Source organism: Vigna unguiculata, chromosome 9, assembly GCF_037176805.1.
Source record: "Vigna unguiculata cultivar grain cowpea cultivar isolate G323 ecotype 2 chromosome 9, ASM3717680v1, whole genome shotgun sequence".
In the NCBI taxonomy this organism is placed as follows: Eukaryota; Viridiplantae; Streptophyta; class Magnoliopsida; order Fabales; family Fabaceae; genus Vigna; species Vigna unguiculata.
In genome coordinates, this window is record NC_140800.1 from 18,808,849 (window position 1) to 18,829,511 (window position 20,663).

At 38.8% G+C, this 20,663-nt stretch overlaps 2 protein-coding genes and 2 non-coding genes across 4 annotated transcripts; 2 read left to right on the forward strand and 2 right to left on the reverse strand.

Annotated features, from left to right (window-relative positions):
* Positions 1–1,486: 1,486 nt before the first annotated feature.
* Positions 1,487–7,011, reverse strand: LOC146883656 (uncharacterized). Its single transcript, XM_085666079.1, has 3 exons — positions 4,654–7,011; positions 4,143–4,162; positions 1,487–2,070 (listed from the first exon to the last, which is right to left on the reverse strand). Exons 1-3 carry the CDS (start codon positions 6,884–6,886, stop codon positions 1,618–1,620), a joined length of 2,706 nt encoding a protein of 901 aa, XP_085522205.1. The 5' UTR covers positions 6,887–7,011; the 3' UTR covers positions 1,487–1,617.
* LOC114164911 (small nucleolar RNA R71) lies at positions 6,390–6,496 on the forward strand. The gene has a single exon (XR_003599646.1). It is a non-coding gene; the product is annotated as a small nucleolar RNA R71 (small nucleolar RNA).
* A 5,336-nt stretch (positions 7,012–12,347) lies between the features above and the next one.
* LOC146883657 (uncharacterized) lies at positions 12,348–17,872 on the reverse strand. The gene is made up of 3 exons (XM_085666097.1): positions 15,515–17,872; positions 15,004–15,023; positions 12,348–12,931 (listed from the first exon to the last, which is right to left on the reverse strand). Exons 1-3 carry the CDS (start codon positions 17,745–17,747, stop codon positions 12,479–12,481), a joined length of 2,706 nt encoding a protein of 901 aa, XP_085522223.1. The 5' UTR covers positions 17,748–17,872; the 3' UTR covers positions 12,348–12,478.
* On the forward strand, positions 17,251–17,357 carry LOC114164908 (small nucleolar RNA R71). Its single transcript, XR_003599643.2, has one exon. It is a non-coding gene; the product is annotated as a small nucleolar RNA R71 (small nucleolar RNA).
* Positions 17,873–20,663: the final 2,791 nt, after the last annotated feature.

Consider the following 20,663-nt stretch of genomic DNA (forward strand, 5'->3'; position numbering starts at 1 on the left):
TGGTTGTAAAGGTAGTGGGTTACCAAGAAATTCACTGATGGCTGCTCTATCATAATTTATCCACCTCCCCCTAACTTTAGATCTCTTTTCACCAGGATTGTCCTCAGAATAAGCATTTGCATAGAACTCCCTGACAATTTCTGGGTCAAATTTGGGAAGCGGGTCAGCCAACTTCATCCAGTTCCTCCTGATAAGGCCATTCAAGAAAGGATCATATTCATCTGGAAGTAGAACCACCTTTCTTTCTTTGATAAAGACCCAGTTCTTTATCTTTTCATAACGTTCTTCTCTTTCGGGGTCTCTAAAACGGTTGATTATTGGCCTTTCAGGAGAAGAGCTGCTTGCACGTCTTCTCCTTTTCCCTTTATTGGTTTCAATAACGGGATGTTTAGCTGTTGTCTTCGTTCTAGCCATTGACCTGCAAGTATGAGAATTAACCACCAAAAACATGACCAATTCAGCTTAATTCACTAACCAATCACAAACAAGAACAATTTCAACATGGCATTTTAAGTAGGGCATTTTATCAAACACATGGAGTGCATTTTCAAATGGTGAAAAATTTTGAAACAAGTCAACCATAAGCAACCCACATTTTTCAATTTCAGCATCAATTCAAACTAAACCCCACAGTATAAACACAAAATGCATCAAATTATAGCATGGATACTACCTAGGGTTTACAAAAACACAAAAACGTGATTATGCTTGGTGAAATTGAAGAGAATGAGAGGTAGAGTTTACCTTAAAAAGGAATTAGCAAAGAGAGGCCGAAAATTAGGAGCTAAAATGCAGAGAAAAGACTGAATTGTGGCGCGCTCAAAATTGAAGAGAAGAGAAGGTGAGCGAGGGTTTGGAGAGAAGAGAGAAAGTGAACAAATTTGCCACTGTCCCTCACTTAAACGCGAATTCTCGCTTAAGCGAGATGAGCGTGGAGGAAAAAATTAAAAGTCTCGCGCAGGCGAGACTGTTTCGCCCAAAACACCCCTGATGCAGGGCATTCTCGCCCAGGCGAGATACTACTCGCTTAAGCGAGTATATCAGCAAACTTGGTTAGCTCAGGTTCTGCATATCTCGCCCAGGCGAGACATGTTTAGCTTGGGCGAGATTTTGTGCAGTTTTGGAAAACTCTGATTTTGCCACTTCTCAAATTTTTGCTCAACTTCTCCTCACTTGATTCATGATCCTTTCAATCCAAATAACTCTAAAACACGCATCAAACCATACTTCAGTCAATTCTCTATCATTCCAAAAAGTTTCACATCAACAAACTCAAAATCAAGCTTTTAAACTCAAATTTCACAATTTGGCCAAAACAAGGCAATTTTTAGCATTTGATGATCTCAATTCTGGCACCAAAACTCATTCCCATGCCTAGCATACCAATTTTGTTTAAAAACAACCAAAATTGCATGGTTTGCCTTATTGAGATGATTGGATGCTAAAATTCACCTTTTTACACACAAACATAGAGCTATAAACACAAACACATAATTACATACACAAACACATTTAATCACACAAAAGATGAAATTGAAGTGCAAAAACATAATTAAAACACTGGGTTGCCTCCCAGGAAGCGCTTGTTTAACGTCACGAGCCTGACGCCTGTTTCATTTAAGGTTCATCAAGTTGAATGATTGTGGCGAGCCTATCAATCTCACCACCAAGATAGGGCTTCAACCTTTGCCCGTTTACAACCCAGCTCCTTTTAGATTCGGGATCCTCTAGTTCAATGGCTCCATAAGGTCTCACATTCTTGACAAGAAATGGTCCTGACCATTTTGATTTTAGCTTTCCAGGGAATAGCCTCAACCTGGAATTGAACAATAACACTGATTGACCAGGATAAAATTCTCTTTTGAGAATTTTATTGTCATGATACGCTTTCATCTTTTCCTTGTAGAGCTTAGAGGACTCATAAGCGCTGAGTCTCATTTCTTCCAATTCTTGCAGCTGTAATTTTCTCTTTTCTCCTGCTGCCTTTGGATCAAAATTCAAGAATTTCAAGGCCCAGAATGCCTTGTGCTCCAGTTCAACCGGTAAGTGACATGACTTACCATATACCAGCTGGAATGGGGATAAACCTGTGGGAGATTTATAAGCAGTTCTGTATGCCCAGAGTGCATCATCCAACTTCATCGACCAATCTTTTCTTGAAGATGCTACAGTCTTCTCTAGAATACGCTTGATTTCCCTGTTTGACACCTCCGCTTGTCCATTGGTCTGTGGATGATAAGGTGATGCAATTTTATGCCGCACTCCATAATGTTCCAAACATTTCTGAAGTTGAGCATTGCAAAAGTGTGAACCACCATCACTAATCAAAACTCTTGGAGTACCAAACCTGCAAAAGATGTTCCGCTTGAGAAATTTGATTACAGTTTTGGCATCGGCCTTAGGAGCTGCTACTGCTTCAACCCACTTCGTCACATAATCAACTGCCACCAAAATGTATTCATTTGAGAAAGAAGATGGCAGTGGTCCCACAAAGTCAATTCCCCAACAATCAAAAGCCTCAACCTCTAAAATGATATTCAGTGGCATTTCATGTCTTTTTGAGATTCCCCCTATTCTCTGACAACTGTTGCAGTGTTGCACATATTTGTGTGCGTCTTTGAATAAGGTGGGCCAATAAAATCAAGACTGGAGGACTTTTGCAGCTGTCCTCTCTCCATTAAAGTGCCCTCCATATGGGGAATTATGACAGTGCCACAGAATGCTTTTTGCCTCATCATCGGATACACACCTTCTCAACAATTGATCAGCTCCAATTTTGAACAAATGAGGATCATCCCATACATATTGGTGTGCATCTTTCAGGAATTTCCTCTTCTGGTGCCAATTAAAATCTTCAGGTATGACCCCTGCAGCTTTGAAATTGGCCATGTCAGCAAACCATGGCCTTTCTTGCACCATCATCAATTTTTCATCAGGAAACTCCTCCTGCACCTCTGATTGAGTGTTGGTCACCTCAGTATTAACCAATCTAGACAGATGATCAGCTACAAAGTTTTCACTTCCCTTTTTGTCCTTGATCACCAAATCAAATTCCTGCAACAATAAGATCCATCTAATTAGTCTTGGTTTTGAATCAGATTTGGTTAACAAATATTTAATTGCAGCATGATCAGTATATACAGTGACAGATGAACCAATCAAATATGCTCTAAATTTTTCCAATGAATAAACTATAGCTAGCAATTCCTTTTCAGTTGTTGCATAATTAATTTGAGCTTCATTAAGGACTTTGCTAGCATAGTGTATAGCATGAAAAACTTTGGATTTCCTCTGTCCTAAAACTGCTCCTATGGCATAGTCACTTGCATCACACATTAACTCAAAGCCTAAATTCCAATCAGGAGCAATTATCACAGGAGCTGAAACCAATTTCTGTTTTAACAATTCAAATGCATGCAAACATTCAACATCAAAATTAAAAGGTGTATCCTTGTTGAGCAGATTGCTGAGTGGTTTGGCAATTCTGGAGAAATCTTTGATGAATCGTCTGTAGAACCCAGCATGACCTAAAAAACTCCTGATACCCTTTACATTTTTGGGTGGTGGCAGCTTTTCAATGATCTCCACTTTAGCTTTATCAACTTCAATACCTTTAGCAGAGATTTTGTGGCCCAGCACCACACCTTCAGTTACCATAAAATGGCACTTTTCCCAATTCAAAACCAGATTAGTATCAACACACCGCTTCAGTACGGTGTTTAAGTTTTCCAGGCATTGATCAAATGAAGCCCCAAATACAGAGAAGTCGTCCATAAAGACTTCTATGCATTTTTCCACCAAGTCCGAGAAAATTGCAAGCATGCATCGTTGAAAGGTTGCTGGTGCGTTACACAATCCAAACGGCATTTTCCTGTAAGCAAACACACCAAAAGGACAAGTAAAAGCAGTTTTTTCTTGGTCTTCTGGATCCACTGCAATTTGATTATAACCAGAATATCCATCCAGAAAACAATAGAAAGCTTGCCCTGCTAACCTTTCTAGCATTTGATCCATGAAAGGTAAAGGAAAATGATCTTTCCTAGTGGCCTGATTTAATTTTCTATAATCTATACACATTCTCCAACCTGTGACTGTTCTAGTAGGAATTAATTCATTTTTATCATTACAAATAACAGTCATACCTCCTTTTTTTTGGAACTACCTGGACCGGGCTGACCCAGGCACTGTCAGAGATTGGATAGATCATACCTGCATCAAGTAACTTCATTACTTCTTTCTTGACCACCTCTTTCATGGTTGGATTCAATCGCCGCTGAGGCTGTGCTACAGGCTTGTAGTCTTGCTCCATATGAATTTTGTGCATACAGTAGGATGGACTGATTCCTTTAAGATCAGATAAAGTCCAACCTATTGCACCCTCGTTGGCTTTAAGAACTGAAATCAACTTTTCTTCTTCAGAAGCCGTTAAAGCACTACTAATCACCACTGGTTTGTTACCTCCATCTGCAAGAAACACATATTTTAAATGAGGAGGTAATACCTTTAGCTCCAGCTTCTGACTTTCAGTTCTATTTTCTTGCTGCAATTTCTCTGGTTGTATATCATTTGATTCAATTTCTTTTGTTGAATTCAGATGTGTTAGGTATTCATCAATTTCCTTTTCTTCATCTTCCTCCAGATCATCACAAGCACCAATCAAAGCTTTTTCTAATGGGCTTGCCTTTGTCAATTGTTTCCTAGATGATAGAAAAATTTCATCTATCACATCCATCCTGAAGCATTGTTGCTTGTCCTTCGGGTGCTGCATTGCTTCAAATACATTAAAGTTGACTTCATCATCTTGCACCCTGACCTTTAATTTGCCATCATCGACATCAATAATGACCTTGGCCGTCTTCATGAAAGGTCTTCCCAGTATTAGAGGAACTTCAGTGTCTTCCTCAATATCCATTACTACAAAATCAATTGGGAACATGAATTTGTCAACCTTAACCAAGACATCCTCTGCCACACCATAGGGATACTTCATGGATCTGTCAGCTAGCTGTAATGTCATCCGTGTAGGCCTCACTTCCAGATCTCCTATTCTCTTTAGCATAGACAAAGGCATCAGATTTATACTGGCACCCAGATCAAGCAATGCCTTTCCCACTGGTAATGTCCCGATTGTAACTGGAATAGTGAAGCTCCCAGGGTCTTTAGATTTCTGAGGTAATGATTTCTGAATTATAGCACTACACCCTGCTTCAAGCTCCACTGTCTCTTCAGAGAATCTTCTCTTTTTTGTTAGGAGCTCTTTCATGAATTTTGCATATGTCGGCATCTGCTCCATAGCTTCCACAAAGGGGATGTTAATCTGCAGTCGCTTGAAAATGTCCATGAATCTTGCAAACTGCCTTTCCTTGTCTTTTTTGGAGGGATTTTGAGGGTATGGTAGGCTCTTCAACTGAGGCACCTGCTTCTCACCCTTCTCCCTCTTTTTCTCCTCACTTTTATTTTTTTCTTCCTTTTCTTCTCTCTTATTTACAAACTCTCTTTTATTTTTTTCTTCCTCTCCCTCACACTCATTTTTTTCATTCTCTCTCTCTTTTTCCTCCAACACCTCCTCCTCTACACCCAGGTTGTCTCCAATCCCTCTTCCCACAACTTTACCACTTCGAGTGGTAATAGATTTACAATGCTCCTTTGGATTAGTCTGTGTGTTGGCTGAAAATTGACTTGTCTGCTGATCTGATAATTGTTTTGCCAACTGTCCAACCTGTGTTTCAAGATTTCTGATTGAAGCTTCTGTATTCTTCTGATTAGTCAAAGAAGCTTGCATAAACTTTTCCAAAGTATCCTCCAGTTTAGATGTTCTATCATGCACCGAAGGATAATGTTGTTGTTGTTGTTGATAAGGAGGTTGTCTGTTTGAAGGACCAGCATCTTGCTTCCATCCAAAATTCTGATTTGGATTGTTTCTCCACCCCTGTGAAAAGTTGTTATTGTTGGAGAAATTTCCTGGTCTTCCTTGGTTGCTCACATATTGAACTTCTCCTTGTGAGCTACTCTGATAAGAACAATGACCATTTGGATGATCTCCTCCACAGAAGTCACATCTCATGGGTTGTTGACTAGGAGAAGATTGCACAACTTGCAACTGCTCTGGTAATTTAGACATCTGCTTTGTCAGTGCTTCAATCTGTTGAGTCAGAATCTTATTCTGAACTAAGATCGCATCTGTAGTACTAAGATCAAGCACTCCCTTCCTCTGAACAGTTTGCCTATTATGCTGAGCTTGATGATCTGTGGATGCTAATGCCTCAATGATTCTTGTTGCTTGTTCTGCATCTACACTCATCATTGTTCCACCTGCTGCTGCATCTAATATCATCTTGGTGTCAGGCCTCAGACCATTACAGAATATGTTCAACTGAGCAATATCCTCAAATCCGTGATTTGGGCATTTCCTCAATAAGGAATTGAACCGCTCCCAAGCTTCACAGAATGGTTCATCTGGTCCTTGCCTAAACATTGAAACATCAGCTTTGGCTTTGATGTAGCGAGATGGTGGAAAGAATCTGTTCAAAAACTTCTCCTCAACATCCTTCCAACTATTCAAACTCTGATTTGGATGTGACTTAAGCCATTCCTTTGCTTTACCTGCCAAAGAAAAAGGAAACAACCGCATGTATACATGCTCAAGATCTCCTTCTTGAAAGCCCATGGTTCCTATCAATTCATAGAATGTAGAGAGATGAGTGTATGGATCTTCATTATCCATTCCAGTGAATTGATGAGAACTGATCAAGCTGAGGAAAGCTGGCTTCATCTCCAGAGTTTTAGTGGTGGATGGTATTGCTATGCTAGAAAAATATCTCGGCCCTTGTTGCATAGCATAGTCTCCAAGTGTCTTCCTGGCTGGAGCTGGTCTCTGATTCTCCATGTTTTCTGATTGAGGTGTGATGGAAGTACTGGAAGATTCTTCCCTTGTCTTTCCTTGCTTCTTTTTGCTTTTGCCTCTGTTCCTTCTAGCTGTCTTTTCTATCTCCGGGTCAAATGCTAATCGATCTTCAGTAACCTAACCTCTTAAGAGCATAAATCAAACAGCTCAAGCAAGGATTAGTATAAAGGGAAAATTTAATAAGCTATCTAATAAAGAAAAATATACACAAAGCTGGATGAGATAACTAGAAATTTCAAAAGAACACCGTTCCCCAGCAACGGCGCCAAAAATACTTGTTGAATCTCTTGGCAAGCGTACCAAAAGTCAACTGTAGTATAATGATTTGAAGTAAGAGTGTCGAACCCACGAGGAACGGATTCAGTTGAAATAATTAATTATCTCGATCAGCATATATATACAGAGATTTTAAATTTGATTTGACATTAACCTTTGCATAAAATTAATACAGTAAAAGCGGAAAAGTTTAGAAAAATACAGTAAAAGAAACTGGGATTGAATTTCATCTATCTCCCTTGTCTGTAATTTGGATGAATATAAAATATAACATCTGAAAATACCAATATTGATGCACACTCAAAAATCATTTATACCGATCCCTCGCGTATAAAATTCATAAGATTGGTTTTCTGAATATTGATTCCTCACATATTCAACAAACTATCCAGCATTACGGTCGAGTGTTAAAAGCAATTGATATATTGAGATCTATTCCTAGCATCACAGTATATCAAGTATCATTGTTCAAATCAGATTTTCAGAAATACTTTCCAGTCAGATCTAAAAATCAAAATCAAAACATCTATTGATCAGATAGAAGTAAGCATTAAGAGTAGAACAATAATACCAATACTGAGTAAAACAGAAATGCTATATATAAATATCACCAGATTACATTCAAGTTCGAGTAGATTACATTCAATCCCACGGAGAAGATTAGCCACTCATGGTAGCTATCAAAATCCTATGAGCTAAGAAGAAGAAGAAGAAAATGAGAAACTGATGCTCCTGGTATCAACTCTGCAGCACGGACCTCTTCTCTCCCAAAATTCCAAGCTACCCTGCAGTTCTGAACCTCCAAAATATATATACAGCCCGAACTCTCGCTTGGGCTACTGAATCTCGCTTGGGCGAGATAGAGTACTTCAGCATGAAGGAAGGGTCTCGCTTGGGCCACTCATTCTCGCTTAGGCGAGATAGATTTCTTCACGTTGAAGGAATGTCTCGCTTGGGCGACCATGTTCTTGCTTAGGCGAGAATTGAAAAACTGGCATGGCTTCTTCACGAAATCTCGCTTAAGCGAGATCAAGCTCGCTTGAGCGAGAAAGGCGGCAAGTGTCTCGCTTAGGCGAGAAGACTTTAACTTTTGGGCGAGCTTGTCCTAGCTTGAGCGAAACACCTTAGTTCTAAGCGACCTGTAGCAGATTTTCCTCCTTTTCTTCTCTATTTCTTGCTTTCTCCTTCACTCTTCTTGAGTTCTCTTTAATCTCTCCTGAAAAACACACAAAATAGGATCAAATGATTTCTTTAATTCAAAACTTGGAAGCATGTGACTGAAACTTAGATTTAGGGAGAATCAATATGAAATGAACACAAATTTAAAGCATAAGTGCCAGAGTTTGTTATGAATCTTTACTGAATTTTGGCACTTATCAACTCCCCCCAACCTAGCATCTTGCTTGTCCTTAAGCAAAGTAACAAAATCAACAGCCATTCAAAACTAAAAATGAAATTGGTTATTGAGAAATCATTTTCACAGTTCTTGTCCAGACAACTTTTGCATTCCAAACCACAGATTCAAAATCAGAAGCAAATGGTGAATCCAATTATCAAACAACAGTAGGATAAGAGTGCAACTAATTTTTCAGGAAAACCAATTGTAAGAACAAATGATTCTAACCAAGGAAATTCTCTCTTAAATCTCACAGGCATGTGTTTTTCTCATTTTCCACTGGATTTCAACAAATCAAAATTGCTAGTCATTTTCAATTTAACCACAAACACACATTCAGCATGGATCTTAAGGTCTTTTCAAGGTTGTAATGAGGCTAGGCTTTCAAGAATAATGGTTTTCCAAGATTACCAAAAGCACAACTTAGAAAAGAGAGCATAACTACAATTCAAACCCAATTCTACTCTCCATTCCTCACAATTCAGACCTCAATACACCAAGTTTCTTTTTCATTCATAATTCACTCTTATCTCTTTTTGTTGTTTTCTTTTCTTTCCTTTTTTTTTTTTTGAGTAAATGTATACATTCCTACACAATACTAGAGAGTGAATTATGATACTCAGCCCTTTTCTTCCTTAAGTGCAATTCTACCAACCAATTACCCTTACAGTTGAAAAATACACCTATGCTCTCTATCCCTAAGTGTGCAAAGGGAAAGGATAATAATTCAAGTTAAGGTTAAGGTGCATAATTCAAACAATTAGGCTCAAATGGGCTATCAACAAAGGATGATTATTTACAGGTTGGCTATTTGGCACTGAGTTATAAATTCAACAAAATTGCCTTAATCATTTCCATGCTTCAAATGTGATGTTATTAAATGAAAACTCAAGCAATAGCAATTTGTCAACAAACAGTGGAAACACTCAAACTGTTTAAGGATTCACACACTCACTGGGTTTTCTGGTTTATTTCCTTGGTATCTCACTTGTTGTTACAACTGATTATCTTGACTAACTATGCAGCACTAATATCCTAATTCTATTTAATTATGAATTCAACCAAAATTTCCTTTTTTCACCTCTGTGTTCAGTTCACTCAGTTGTTCTAGACTCAGGATACTTATTGAAATCAGATTTCTCTTTAACCAATTTCCTCAAGAAAGATTTTCAAAATGATTCCCAAAAAATTTTAACTGTCTCTAAGTATTATGCACAAAATACTAAGCCAAAAGGTAAAGTTAAACAGTTAATTAACTAGATAATATAACATTCTAGCCAAAACAACTAAAGCAAAATAGTAGTAATTACATAAATACTGCAGAATACTAAAAGAAAAAGAACAATGAAACCGTATTTATAGAGTTTGAAGGGTGGAATGGTGCTGTGAATCAATCTCCTCCAAAATCAATCTCATCCTCAATGTCTGCTCCATCTGTGTCAGCAGCTCCTGATGGTCCCTCACCTGCATCAGGTCCACCTCCCCCTGAGAAAATAGGACTGTCCCCAGGCCACTGTAGATAAGTGAAGAATTCTGGTGGAGTTATGCCTGGGTATGGTCCGCGGACATTGTGATAGAGGTACTCCTGAAGGTGGAGTTGTCCTCTATGAATAGAAGCATTTTGCTGGTGAGTGTGCTCCATCTGCAACCTCAGATATCTCATCTGCTCAAGCAATTCATTATTCATGTTGAGCTGAGGTTGCTGTGTGGGCCCTGTTTGTTGTTCTTCTCTTGCTGGTTGGTCTTCAGCTGGTTGGTCTTCAGCTTGTTGGTCCAACTGGGGCTCTTCTTGCTGCTCCAAGTCCTCTGGGTGAGTACAAAAATGTTCAATGAATTTCTTGGTAATTGAAGGTCTTATCTTTTCAGTTAGGTCTACCTCCACCCCTTGTTCCTGGCAAAGAGCTGTGATCAAGGCCGGAAAACCCAAAGCACCTTTTGCCTTGTCATTCCTACTGTTGACTTCGTATCTCACAAATTTGTGGATCTCTTCAGATATAATTGTGGCGACGTCAACAGTGAGATCCTCCCTCATTATGCAATAAAGGAGATGACATCTAGGCACGTTCAAGTCTGACACATGACCAATGGGCACTATGTTTGCAAGTAAGAATGTGGTCCAGACTTGGGCTAATGTTTTCATATCCCCTCTTAGAATTCTGAGGGGATTTCCAGTGGGTCCGACTTGATAAGATCGATTTGCAGCGCATATAAGGAGGACCACTGCATTTTCGTCATAAGGTTCATGACTCCTCCTTCTTGTTGTGAAGTCACAACAAGAGTTGCCCTGGTTGTAAAGGTAGTGGGTTACCAAGAAATTCACTGATGGCTGCTCTATCATAATTTATCCACCTCCCCCTAACTTTAGATCTCTTTTCACCAGGATTGTCCTCAGAATAAGCATTTGCATAGAACTCCCTGACAATTTCTGGGTCAAATTTGGGAAGCGGGTCAGCCAACTTCATCCAGTTCCTCCTGATAAGGCCATTCAAGAAAGGATCATATTCATCTGGAAGTAGAACCACCTTTCTTTCTTTGATAAAGACCCAGTTCTTTATCTTTTCATAACGTTCTTCTCTTTCGGGGTCTCTAAAACGGTTGATTATTGGCCTTTCAGGAGAAGAGCTGCTTGCACGTCTTCTCCTTTTCCCTTTATTGGTTTCAATAACGGGATGTTTAGCTGTTGTCTTCGTTCTAGCCATTGACCTGCAAGTATGAGAATTAACCACCAAAAACATGACCAATTCAGCTTAATTCACTAACCAATCACAAACAAGAACAATTTCAACATGGCATTTTAAGTAGGGCATTTTATCAAACACATGGAGTGCATTTTCAAATGGTGAAAAATTTTGAAACAAGTCAACCATAAGCAACCCACATTTTTCAATTTCAGCATCAATTCAAACTAAACCCCACAGTATAAACACAAAATGCATCAAATTATAGCATGGATACTACCTAGGGTTTACAAAAACACAAAAACGTGATTATGCTTGGTGAAATTGAAGAGAATGAGAGGTAGAGTTTACCTTAAAAAGGAATTAGCAAAGAGAGGCCGAAAATTAGGAGCTAAAATGCAGAGAAAAGACTGAATTGTGGCGCGCTCAAAATTGAAGAGAAGAGAAGGTGAGCGAGGGTTTGGAGAGAAGAGAGAAAGTGAACAAATTTGCCACTGTCCCTCACTTAAACGCGAATTCTCGCTTAAGCGAGATGAGCGTGGAGGAAAAAATTAAAAGTCTCGCGCAGGCGAGACTGTTTCGCCCAAAACACCCCTGATGCAGGGCATTCTCGCCCAGGCGAGATACTACTCGCTTAAGCGAGTATATCAGCAAACTTGGTTAGCTCAGGTTCTGCATATCTCGCCCAGGCGAGACATGTTTAGCTTGGGCGAGATTTTGTGCAGTTTTGGAAAACTCTGATTTTGCCACTTCTCAAATTTTTGCTCAACTTCTCCTCACTTGATTCATGATCCTTTCAATCCAAATAACTCTAAAACACGCATCAAACCATACTTCAGTCAATTCTCTATCATTCCAAAAAGTTTCACATCAACAAACTCAAAATCAAGCTTTTAAACTCAAATTTCACAATTTGGCCAAAACAAGGCAATTTTTAGCATTTGATGATCTCAATTCTGGCACCAAAACTCATTCCCATGCCTAGCATACCAATTTTGTTTAAAAACAACCAAAATTGCATGGTTTGCCTTATTGAGATGATTGGATGCTAAAATTCACCTTTTTACACACAAACATAGAGCTATAAACACAAACACATAATTACATACACAAACACATTTAATCACACAAAAGATGAAATTGAAGTGCAAAAACATAATTAAAACACTGGGTTGCCTCCCAGGAAGCGCTTGTTTAACGTCACGAGCCTGACGCCTGTTTCATTTAAGGTTCATCAAGTTGAATGATTGTGGCGAGCCTATCAATCTCACCACCAAGATAGGGCTTCAACCTTTGCCCGTTTACAACCCAGCTCCTTTTAGATTCGGGATCCTCTAGTTCAATGGCTCCATAAGGTCTCACATTCTTGACAAGAAATGGTCCTGACCATTTTGATTTTAGCTTTCCAGGGAATAGCCTCAACCTGGAATTGAACAATAACACTGATTGACCAGGATAAAATTCTCTTTTGAGAATTTTCTTGTCATGATACGCTTTCATCTTTTCCTTGTAGAGCTTAGAGGACTCATAAGCGCTGAGTCTCATTTCTTCCAATTCTTGCAGCTGTAATTTTCTCTTTTCTCCTGCTGCCTTTGGATCAAAATTCAAGAATTTCAAGGCCCAGAATGCCTTGTGCTCCAGTTCAACCGGTAAGTGACATGACTTACCATATACCAGCTGGAATGGGGATAAACCTGTGGGAGATTTATAAGCAGTTCTGTATGCCCAGAGTGCATCATCCAACTTCATCGACCAATCTTTTCTTGAAGATGCTACAGTCTTCTCTAGAATACGCTTGATTTCCCTGTTTGACACCTCCGCTTGTCCATTGGTCTGTGGAAGATAAGGTGATGCAATTTTATGCCGCACTCCATAATGTTCCAAACATTTCTGAAGTTGAGCATTGCAAAAGTGTGAACCACCATCACTAATCAAAACTCTTGGAGTACCAAACCTGCAAAAGATGTTCCGCTTGAGAAATTTGATTACAGTTTTGGCATCGGCCTTAGGAGCTGCTACTGCTTCAACCCACTTCGTCACATAATCAACTGCCACCAAAATGTATTCATTTGAGAAAGAAGATGGCAGTGGTCCCACAAAGTCAATTCCCCAACAATCAAAAGCCTCAACCTCTAAAATGATATTCAGTGGCATTTCATGTCTTTTTGAGATTCCCCCTATTCTCTGACAACTGTTGCAGTGTTGCACATATTTGTGTGCGTCTTTGAATAAGGTGGGCCAATAAAATCAAGACTGGAGGACTTTTGCAGCTGTCCTCTCTCCATTAAAGTGCCCTCCATATGGGGAATTATGACAGTGCCACAGAATGCTTTTTGCCTCATCATCGGATACACACCTTCTCAACAATTGATCAGCTCCAATTTTGAACAAATGAGGATCATCCCATACATATTGGTGTGCATCTTTCAGGAATTTCCTCTTCTGGTGCCAATTAAAATCTTCAGGTATGACCCCTGCAGCTTTGAAATTGGCCATGTCAGCAAACCATGGCCTTTCTTGCACCATCATCAATTTTTCATCAGGAAACTCCTCCTGCACCTCTGATTGAGTGTTGGTCACCTCAGTATTAACCAATCTAGACAGATGATCAGCTACAAAGTTTTCACTTCCCTTTTTGTCCTTGATCACCAAATCAAATTCCTGCAACAATAAGATCCATCTAATTAGTCTTGGTTTTGAATCAGATTTGGTTAACAAATATTTAATTGCAGCATGATCAGTATATACAGTGACAGATGAACCAATCAAATATGCTCTAAATTTTTCCAATGAATAAACTATAGCTAGCAATTCCTTTTCAGTTGTTGCATAATTAATTTGAGCTTCATTAAGGACTTTGCTAGCATAGTGTATAGCATGAAAAACTTTGGATTTCCTCTGTCCTAAAACTGCTCCTATGGCATAGTCACTTGCATCACACATTAACTCAAAGCCTAAATTCCAATCAGGAGCAATTATCACAGGAGCTGAAACCAATTTCTGTTTTAACAATTCAAATGCATGCAAACATTCAACATCAAAATTAAAAGGTGTATCCTTGTTGAGCAGATTGCTGAGTGGTTTGGCAATTCTGGAGAAATCTTTGATGAATCGTCTGTAGAACCCAGCATGACCTAAAAAACTCCTGAAACCCTTTACATTTTTGGGTGGTGGCAGCTTTTCAATGATCTCCACTTTAGCTTTATCAACTTCAATACCTTTAGCAGAGATTTTGTGGCCCAGCACCACACCTTCAGTTACCATAAAATGGCACTTTTCCCAATTCAAAACCAGATTAGTATCAACACACCGCTTCAGTACGGTGTTTAAGTTTTCCAAGCATTGATCAAATGAAGCCCCAAATACAGAGAAGTCGTCCATAAAGACTTCTATGCATTTTTCCACCAAGTCCGAGAAAATTGCAAGCATGCATCGTTGAAAGGTTGCTGGTGCGTTACACAATCCAAACGGCATTATCCTGTAAGCAAACACACCAAAAGGACAAGTAAAAGCAGTTTTTTCTTGGTCTTCTGGATCCACTGCAATTTGATTATAACCAGAATATCCATCCAGAAAACAATAGAAAGCTTGCCCTGCTAACCTTTCTAGCATTTGATCCATGAAAGGTAAAGGAAAATGATCTTTCCTAGTGGCCTGATTTAATTTTCTATAATCTATACACATTCTCCAACCTGTGACTGTTCTAGTAGGAATTAATTCATTTTTATCATTACAAATAACAGTCATACCTCCTTTTTTTTGGAACTACCTGGACCGGGCTGACCCAGGCACTGTCAGAGATTGGATAGATCATACCTGCATCAAGTAACTTCATTACTTCTTTCTTGACCACCTCTTTCATGGTTGGATTCAATCGCCGCTGAGGCTGTGCTACAGGCTTGTAGTCTTGCTCCATATGAATTTTGTGCATAAAGTAGGATGGACTGATTCCTTTAAGATCAGATAAAGTCCAACCTATTGCACCCTCGTTGGCTTTAAGAACTGAAATCAACTTTTCTTCTTCAGAAGCCGTTAAAGCACTACTAATCACCACTGGTTTGTTATCTCCATCTGCAAGAAACACATATTTTAAATGAGGAGGTAATACCTTTAGCTCCAGCTTCTGACTTTCAGTTCTATTTTCTTGCTGCAATTTCTCCGGCTGTATAACATTTGATTCAATTTCTTTTGCTGAATTCAGATGTGTTAGGTATTCATCAATTTCCTTTTCTTCATCTTCCTCCAGATCATCACAAGCACCAATCAAAGCTTTTTCTAATGGGCTTGCCTTTGTCAATTGTTTCCTGGATGATAGAAAAATTTCATCTATCACATCCATCCTGAAGCATTGTTGCTTGTCCTTCGGGTGCTGCATTGCTTCAAATACATTAAAGTTGACTTCATCATCTTGCACCCTGACCTTTAATTTGCCATCATCGACATCAATAATGACCTTGGCCGTCTTCATGAAAGGTCTTCCCAGTATTAGAGGAACTTCAGTGTCTTCCTCAATATCCATTACTACAAAATCAATTGGGAACATGAATTTGTCAACCTTAACCAAGACATCCTCTGCCACACCATAGGGATACTTCATGGATCTGTCAGCTAGCTGTAATGTCATCCGTGTAGGCCTCACTTCCAGATCTCCTATTCTCTTTAGCATAGACAAAGGCATCAGATTTATACTGGCACCCAGATCAAGCAATGCCTTTCCCACTGGTAATGTCCCGATTGTAACTGGAATAGTGAAGCTCCCAGGGTCTTTAGATTTCTGAGGTAATGATTTCTGAATTATAGCACTACACCCTGCTTCAAGCTCCACTGTCTCTTCAGAGAATCTTCTCTTTTTTGTTAGGAGCTCTTTCATGAATTTTGCATATGTCGGCATCTGCTCCATAGCTTCCACAAAGGGGTTGTTAATCTGCAGTCGCTTGAAAATGTCCATGAATCTTGCAAACTGCCTTTCCTTGTCTTTTTTGGAGGGATTTTGAGGGTATGGTAGGCTCTTCAACTGAGGCACCTGTTTCTCACCCTTCTCCCTCTTTTTCTCCTCACTTTTATTTTTTTCTTCCTTTTCTTCTCTCTTATTTACAAACTCTCTTTTATTTTCTTCTTCCTCTCCCTCACACTCATTTTTTTCATTCTCTCTCTCTTTTTCCTCCAACACCTCCTCCTCTACACCCAGGTTGTCTCCAATCCCTCTTCCCACAACTTTACCACTTCGAGTGGTAATAGATTTACAATGCTCCTTTGGATTAGTCTGTGTGTTGGCTGAAAATTGACTTGTCTGCTGATCTGATAATTGTTTTGCCAACTGTCCAACCTGTGTTTCAAGATTTCTGATTGAAGCTTCTGTATTCTTCTGATTAGTCAAAGAAGCTTGCATAAACTTTTCCAAAGTATCCTCCAGTTTAGATGTTCTGTCATGCACCGAAGGATAATGTTGTTGTTGTTGTTGATAAGGAGGTTGTCTGTTTGAAGGACCAGCATCTTGCTTCCATCCAAAATTCTGATTTGGATTGTTTCTCCACCCCTGTGAAAAGTTGTTATTGTTGGAGAAATTTCCTGGTCTTCCTTGGTTGCTCACATATTGAACTTCTCCTTGTGAGCTACTCTGATAAGAACAATGACCATTTGGATGATCTCCTCCACAGAAGTCACATCTCATGGGTTGTTGACTAGGAGAAGATTGCACAACTTGCAACTGCTCTGGTAATTTAGACATCTGCTTTGTCAGTGCTTCAATCTGTTGAGTCAGAATCTTATTCTGAACTAAGATCGCATCTGTAGTACTAAGATCAAGCACTCCCTTCCTCTGAACAGTTTGCCTATTATGCTGAGCTTGATGATCTGTGGATGCTAATGCCTCAATGATTCTTGTTGCTTGTTCTGCATCTACACTCATCATTGTTCCACCTGCTGCTGCATCTAATATCATCTTGGTGTCAGGCCTCAGACCATTACAGAATATGTTCAACTGAGCAATATCCTCAAATCCGTGATTTGGGCATTTCCTCAATAAGGAATTGAACCGCTCCCAAGCTTCACAGAATGGTTCATCTGGTCCTTGCCTAAACATTGAAACATCAGCTTTGGCTTTGATGTAGCGAGATGGTGGAAAGAATCTGTTCAAAAACTTCTCCTCAACATCCTTCCAACTATTCAAACTCTGATTTGGATGTGACTTAAGCCATTCCTTTGCTTTACCTGCCAAAGAAAAAGGAAACAACCGCATGTATACATGCTCAAGATCTCCTTCTTGAAAGCCCATGGTTCCTATCAATTCATAGAATGTAGAGAGATGAGTGTATGGATCTTCATTATCCATTCCAGTGAATTGATGAGAACTGATCAAGCTGAGGAAAGCTGGCTTCATCTCCAGAGTTTTAGTGGTGGATGGTATTGCTATGCTAGAAAAATATCTCGGCCCTTGTTGCATAGCATAGTCTCCAAGTGTCTTCCTGGCTGGAGCTGGTCTCTGATTCTCCATGTTTTCTGATTGAGGTGTGATGGAAGTACTGGAAGATTCTTCCCTTGTCTTTCCTTGCTTCTTTTTGCTTTTGCCTCTGTTCCTTCTAGCTGTCTTTTCTATCTCCGGGTCAAATGCTAATCGATCTTCAGTAACCTAACCTCTTAAGAGCATAAATCAAACAGCTCAAGCAAGGATTAGTATAAAGGGAAAATTTAATAAGCTATCTAATAAAGAAAAATATACACAAAGCTGGATGAGATAACTAGAAATTTCAAAAGAACACCGTTCCCCAGAAACGGCGCCAAAAATACTTGTTGAATCTCTTGGCAAGCGTACCAAAAGTCAACTGTAGTATAATGATTTGAAGTAAGAGTGTCGAACCCACGAGGAACGGATTCAGTTGAAATAATTAATTATCTCGATCAGCATATATATACAGAGATTTTAAATTTGATTTGACATTAACCTTTGCATAAAATTAATACAGTAAAAGCGGAAAAGTTTAGAAAAATACAGTAAAAGAAACTGGGATTGAATTTCATCTATCTCCCTTGTCTGTAATTTGGATGAATATAAAATATAACATCTGAAAATACCAATATTGATGCACACTCAAAAATCATTTATACCGATCCCCTGCGTATAAAATTCATAAGATTGGTTTTCTGAATATTGATTCCTCACATATTCAACAAACTATCCAGCATTACGGTCGAGTGTTAAAAGCAATTGATATATTGAGATCTATTCCTAGCATCACAGTATATCAAGTATCATTGTTCAAATCAGATTTTCAGAAATACTTTCCAGTCAGATCTAAAAATCAAAATCAAAACATCTATTGATCAGATAGAAGTAAGCATTAAGAGTAGAACAATAATACCAATACTGAGTAAAACAGAAATGCTATATATAAATATCACCAGATTACATTCAAGTTCGAGTAGATTACATTCAATCCCACGGAGAAGATTAGCCACTCATGGTAGCTATCAAAATCCTATGAGCTAAGAAGAAGAAGAAGAAAATGAGAAACTGATGCTCCTGGTATCAACTCTGCAGCACGGACCTCTTCTCTCCCAAAATTCCAAGCTACCCTGCAGTTCTGAACCTCCAAAATATATATACAGCCCGAACTCTCGCTTGGGCTACTGAATCTCGCTTGGGCGAGATAGAGTACTTCAGCATGAAGGAAGGGTCTCGCTTGGGCCACTCATTCTCGCTTAGGCGAGATAGATTTCTTCACGTTGAAGGAATGTCTCGCTTGGGCGACCATGTTCTTGCTTAGGCGAGAATTGAAAAACTGGCATGGCTTCTTCACGAAATCTCGCTTAAGCGAGATCAAGCTCGCTTGAGCGAGAAAGGCGGCAAGTGTCTCGCTTAGGCGAGAAGACTTTAACTTTTGGGCGAGCTTGTCCTAGCTTGAGCGAAACACCTTAGTTCTAAGCGACCTGTAGCAGATTTTCCTCCTTTTCTTCTCTATTTCTTGCTTTCTCCTTCACTCTTCTTGAGTTCTCTTTAATCTCTCCTGAAAAACACACAAAATAGGATCAAATGATTTCTTTAATTCAAAACTTGGAAGCATGTGACTGAAACTTAGATTTAGGGAGAATCAATATGAAATGAACACAAATTTAAAGCATAAGTGCCAGAGTTTGTTATGAATCTTTACTGAATTTTGGCACTTATCAACTCCCCCCAACCTAGCATCTTGCTTGTCCTTAAGCAAAGTAACAAAATCAACAGCCATTCAAAACTAAAAATGAAATTGGTTATTGAGAAATCATTTTCACAGTTCTTGTCCAGACAACTTTTGCATTCCAAACCACAGATTCAAAATCAGAAGCAAATGGTGAATCCAATTATCAAACAACAGTAGGATAAGAGTGCAACTAATTTTTCAGGAAAACCAATTGTAAGAACAAATGATTCTAACCAAGGAAATTCTCTCTTAAATCTCACAGGCATGTGTTTTTCTCATTTTCCACTGGATTTCAACAAATCAAAATTGCTAGTCATTTTCAATTTAACCACAAACACACATTCAGCATGGATCTTAAGGTCTTTTCAAGGTTGTAATGAGGCTAGGCTTTCAAGAATAATGGTTTTCCAAGATTACCAAAAGCACAACTTAGAAAAGAGAGCATAACTACAATTCAAACCCAATTCTACTCTCCATTCCTCACAATTCAGACCTCAATACACCAAGTTTCTTTTTCATTCATAATTCACTCTTATCTCTTTTTGTTGTTTTCTTTTCTTTCCTTTTTTTTTTTTGAGTAAATGTATACATTCCTACACAATACTAGAGAGTGAATTATGATACTCAGCCCTTTTCTTCCTTAAGTGCAATTCTACCAACCAATTACCCTTACAGTTGAAAAATACACCTATGCTCTCTATCCCTAAGTGTGCAAAGGGAAAGGATAATAATTCAAGTTAAGGTTAAGGTGCATAATTCAAACAATTAGGCTCAAATGGGCTATCAACAAAGGATGATTATTTACAGGTTGGCTATTTGGCACTGAGTTATAAATTCAACAAAATTGCCTTAATCATTTCCATGCTTCAAATGTGATGTTATTAAATGAAAACTCAAGCAATATCAATTTGTCAACAAACAGTGGAAACACTCAAACTGTTTAAGGATTCACACACTCACTGGGTTTTCTGGTTTATTTCCTTGGTATCTCACTTGTTGTTACAACTGATTATCTTGACTAACTATGCAGCACTAATATCCTAATTCTATTTAATTATGAATTCAACCAAAATTTCCTTTTTTCACCTCTGTGTTCAGTTCACTCAGTTGTTCTAGACTCAGGATACTTATTGAAATCAGATTTCTCTTTAACCAATTTCCTCAAGAAAGATTTTCAAAATGATTCCCAAAAAATTTTAACTGTCTCTAAGTATTATGCACAAAATACTAAG

Bases quoted from the DNA above. Each gene is read 5' to 3' on its own strand.
- LOC146883656 (XM_085666079.1), bottom strand. From the start codon at position 6,886: ATGGAGAATCAGAGACCAGCTCCAGCCAGGAAGACACTTGGAGACTAT. The intron at 4,163-4,653 runs GTGCTTGTGATG...AGCCCGGTCCAG, and splicing joins ATTAGAAAAAGCTTTGATTG to GTAGTTCCAAAAAAAAGGAG. The intron at 2,071-4,142 runs GTATGACTGTTA...TCCCCATTCCAG, and splicing joins GTAGTTCCAAAAAAAAGGAG to CTGGTATATGGTAAGTCATG.
- LOC146883657 (XM_085666097.1), bottom strand. From the start codon at position 17,747: ATGGAGAATCAGAGACCAGCTCCAGCCAGGAAGACACTTGGAGACTAT. The intron at 15,024-15,514 runs GTGCTTGTGATG...AGCCCGGTCCAG, and splicing joins ATTAGAAAAAGCTTTGATTG to GTAGTTCCAAAAAAAAGGAG. The intron at 12,932-15,003 runs GTATGACTGTTA...TCCCCATTCCAG, and splicing joins GTAGTTCCAAAAAAAAGGAG to CTGGTATATGGTAAGTCATG.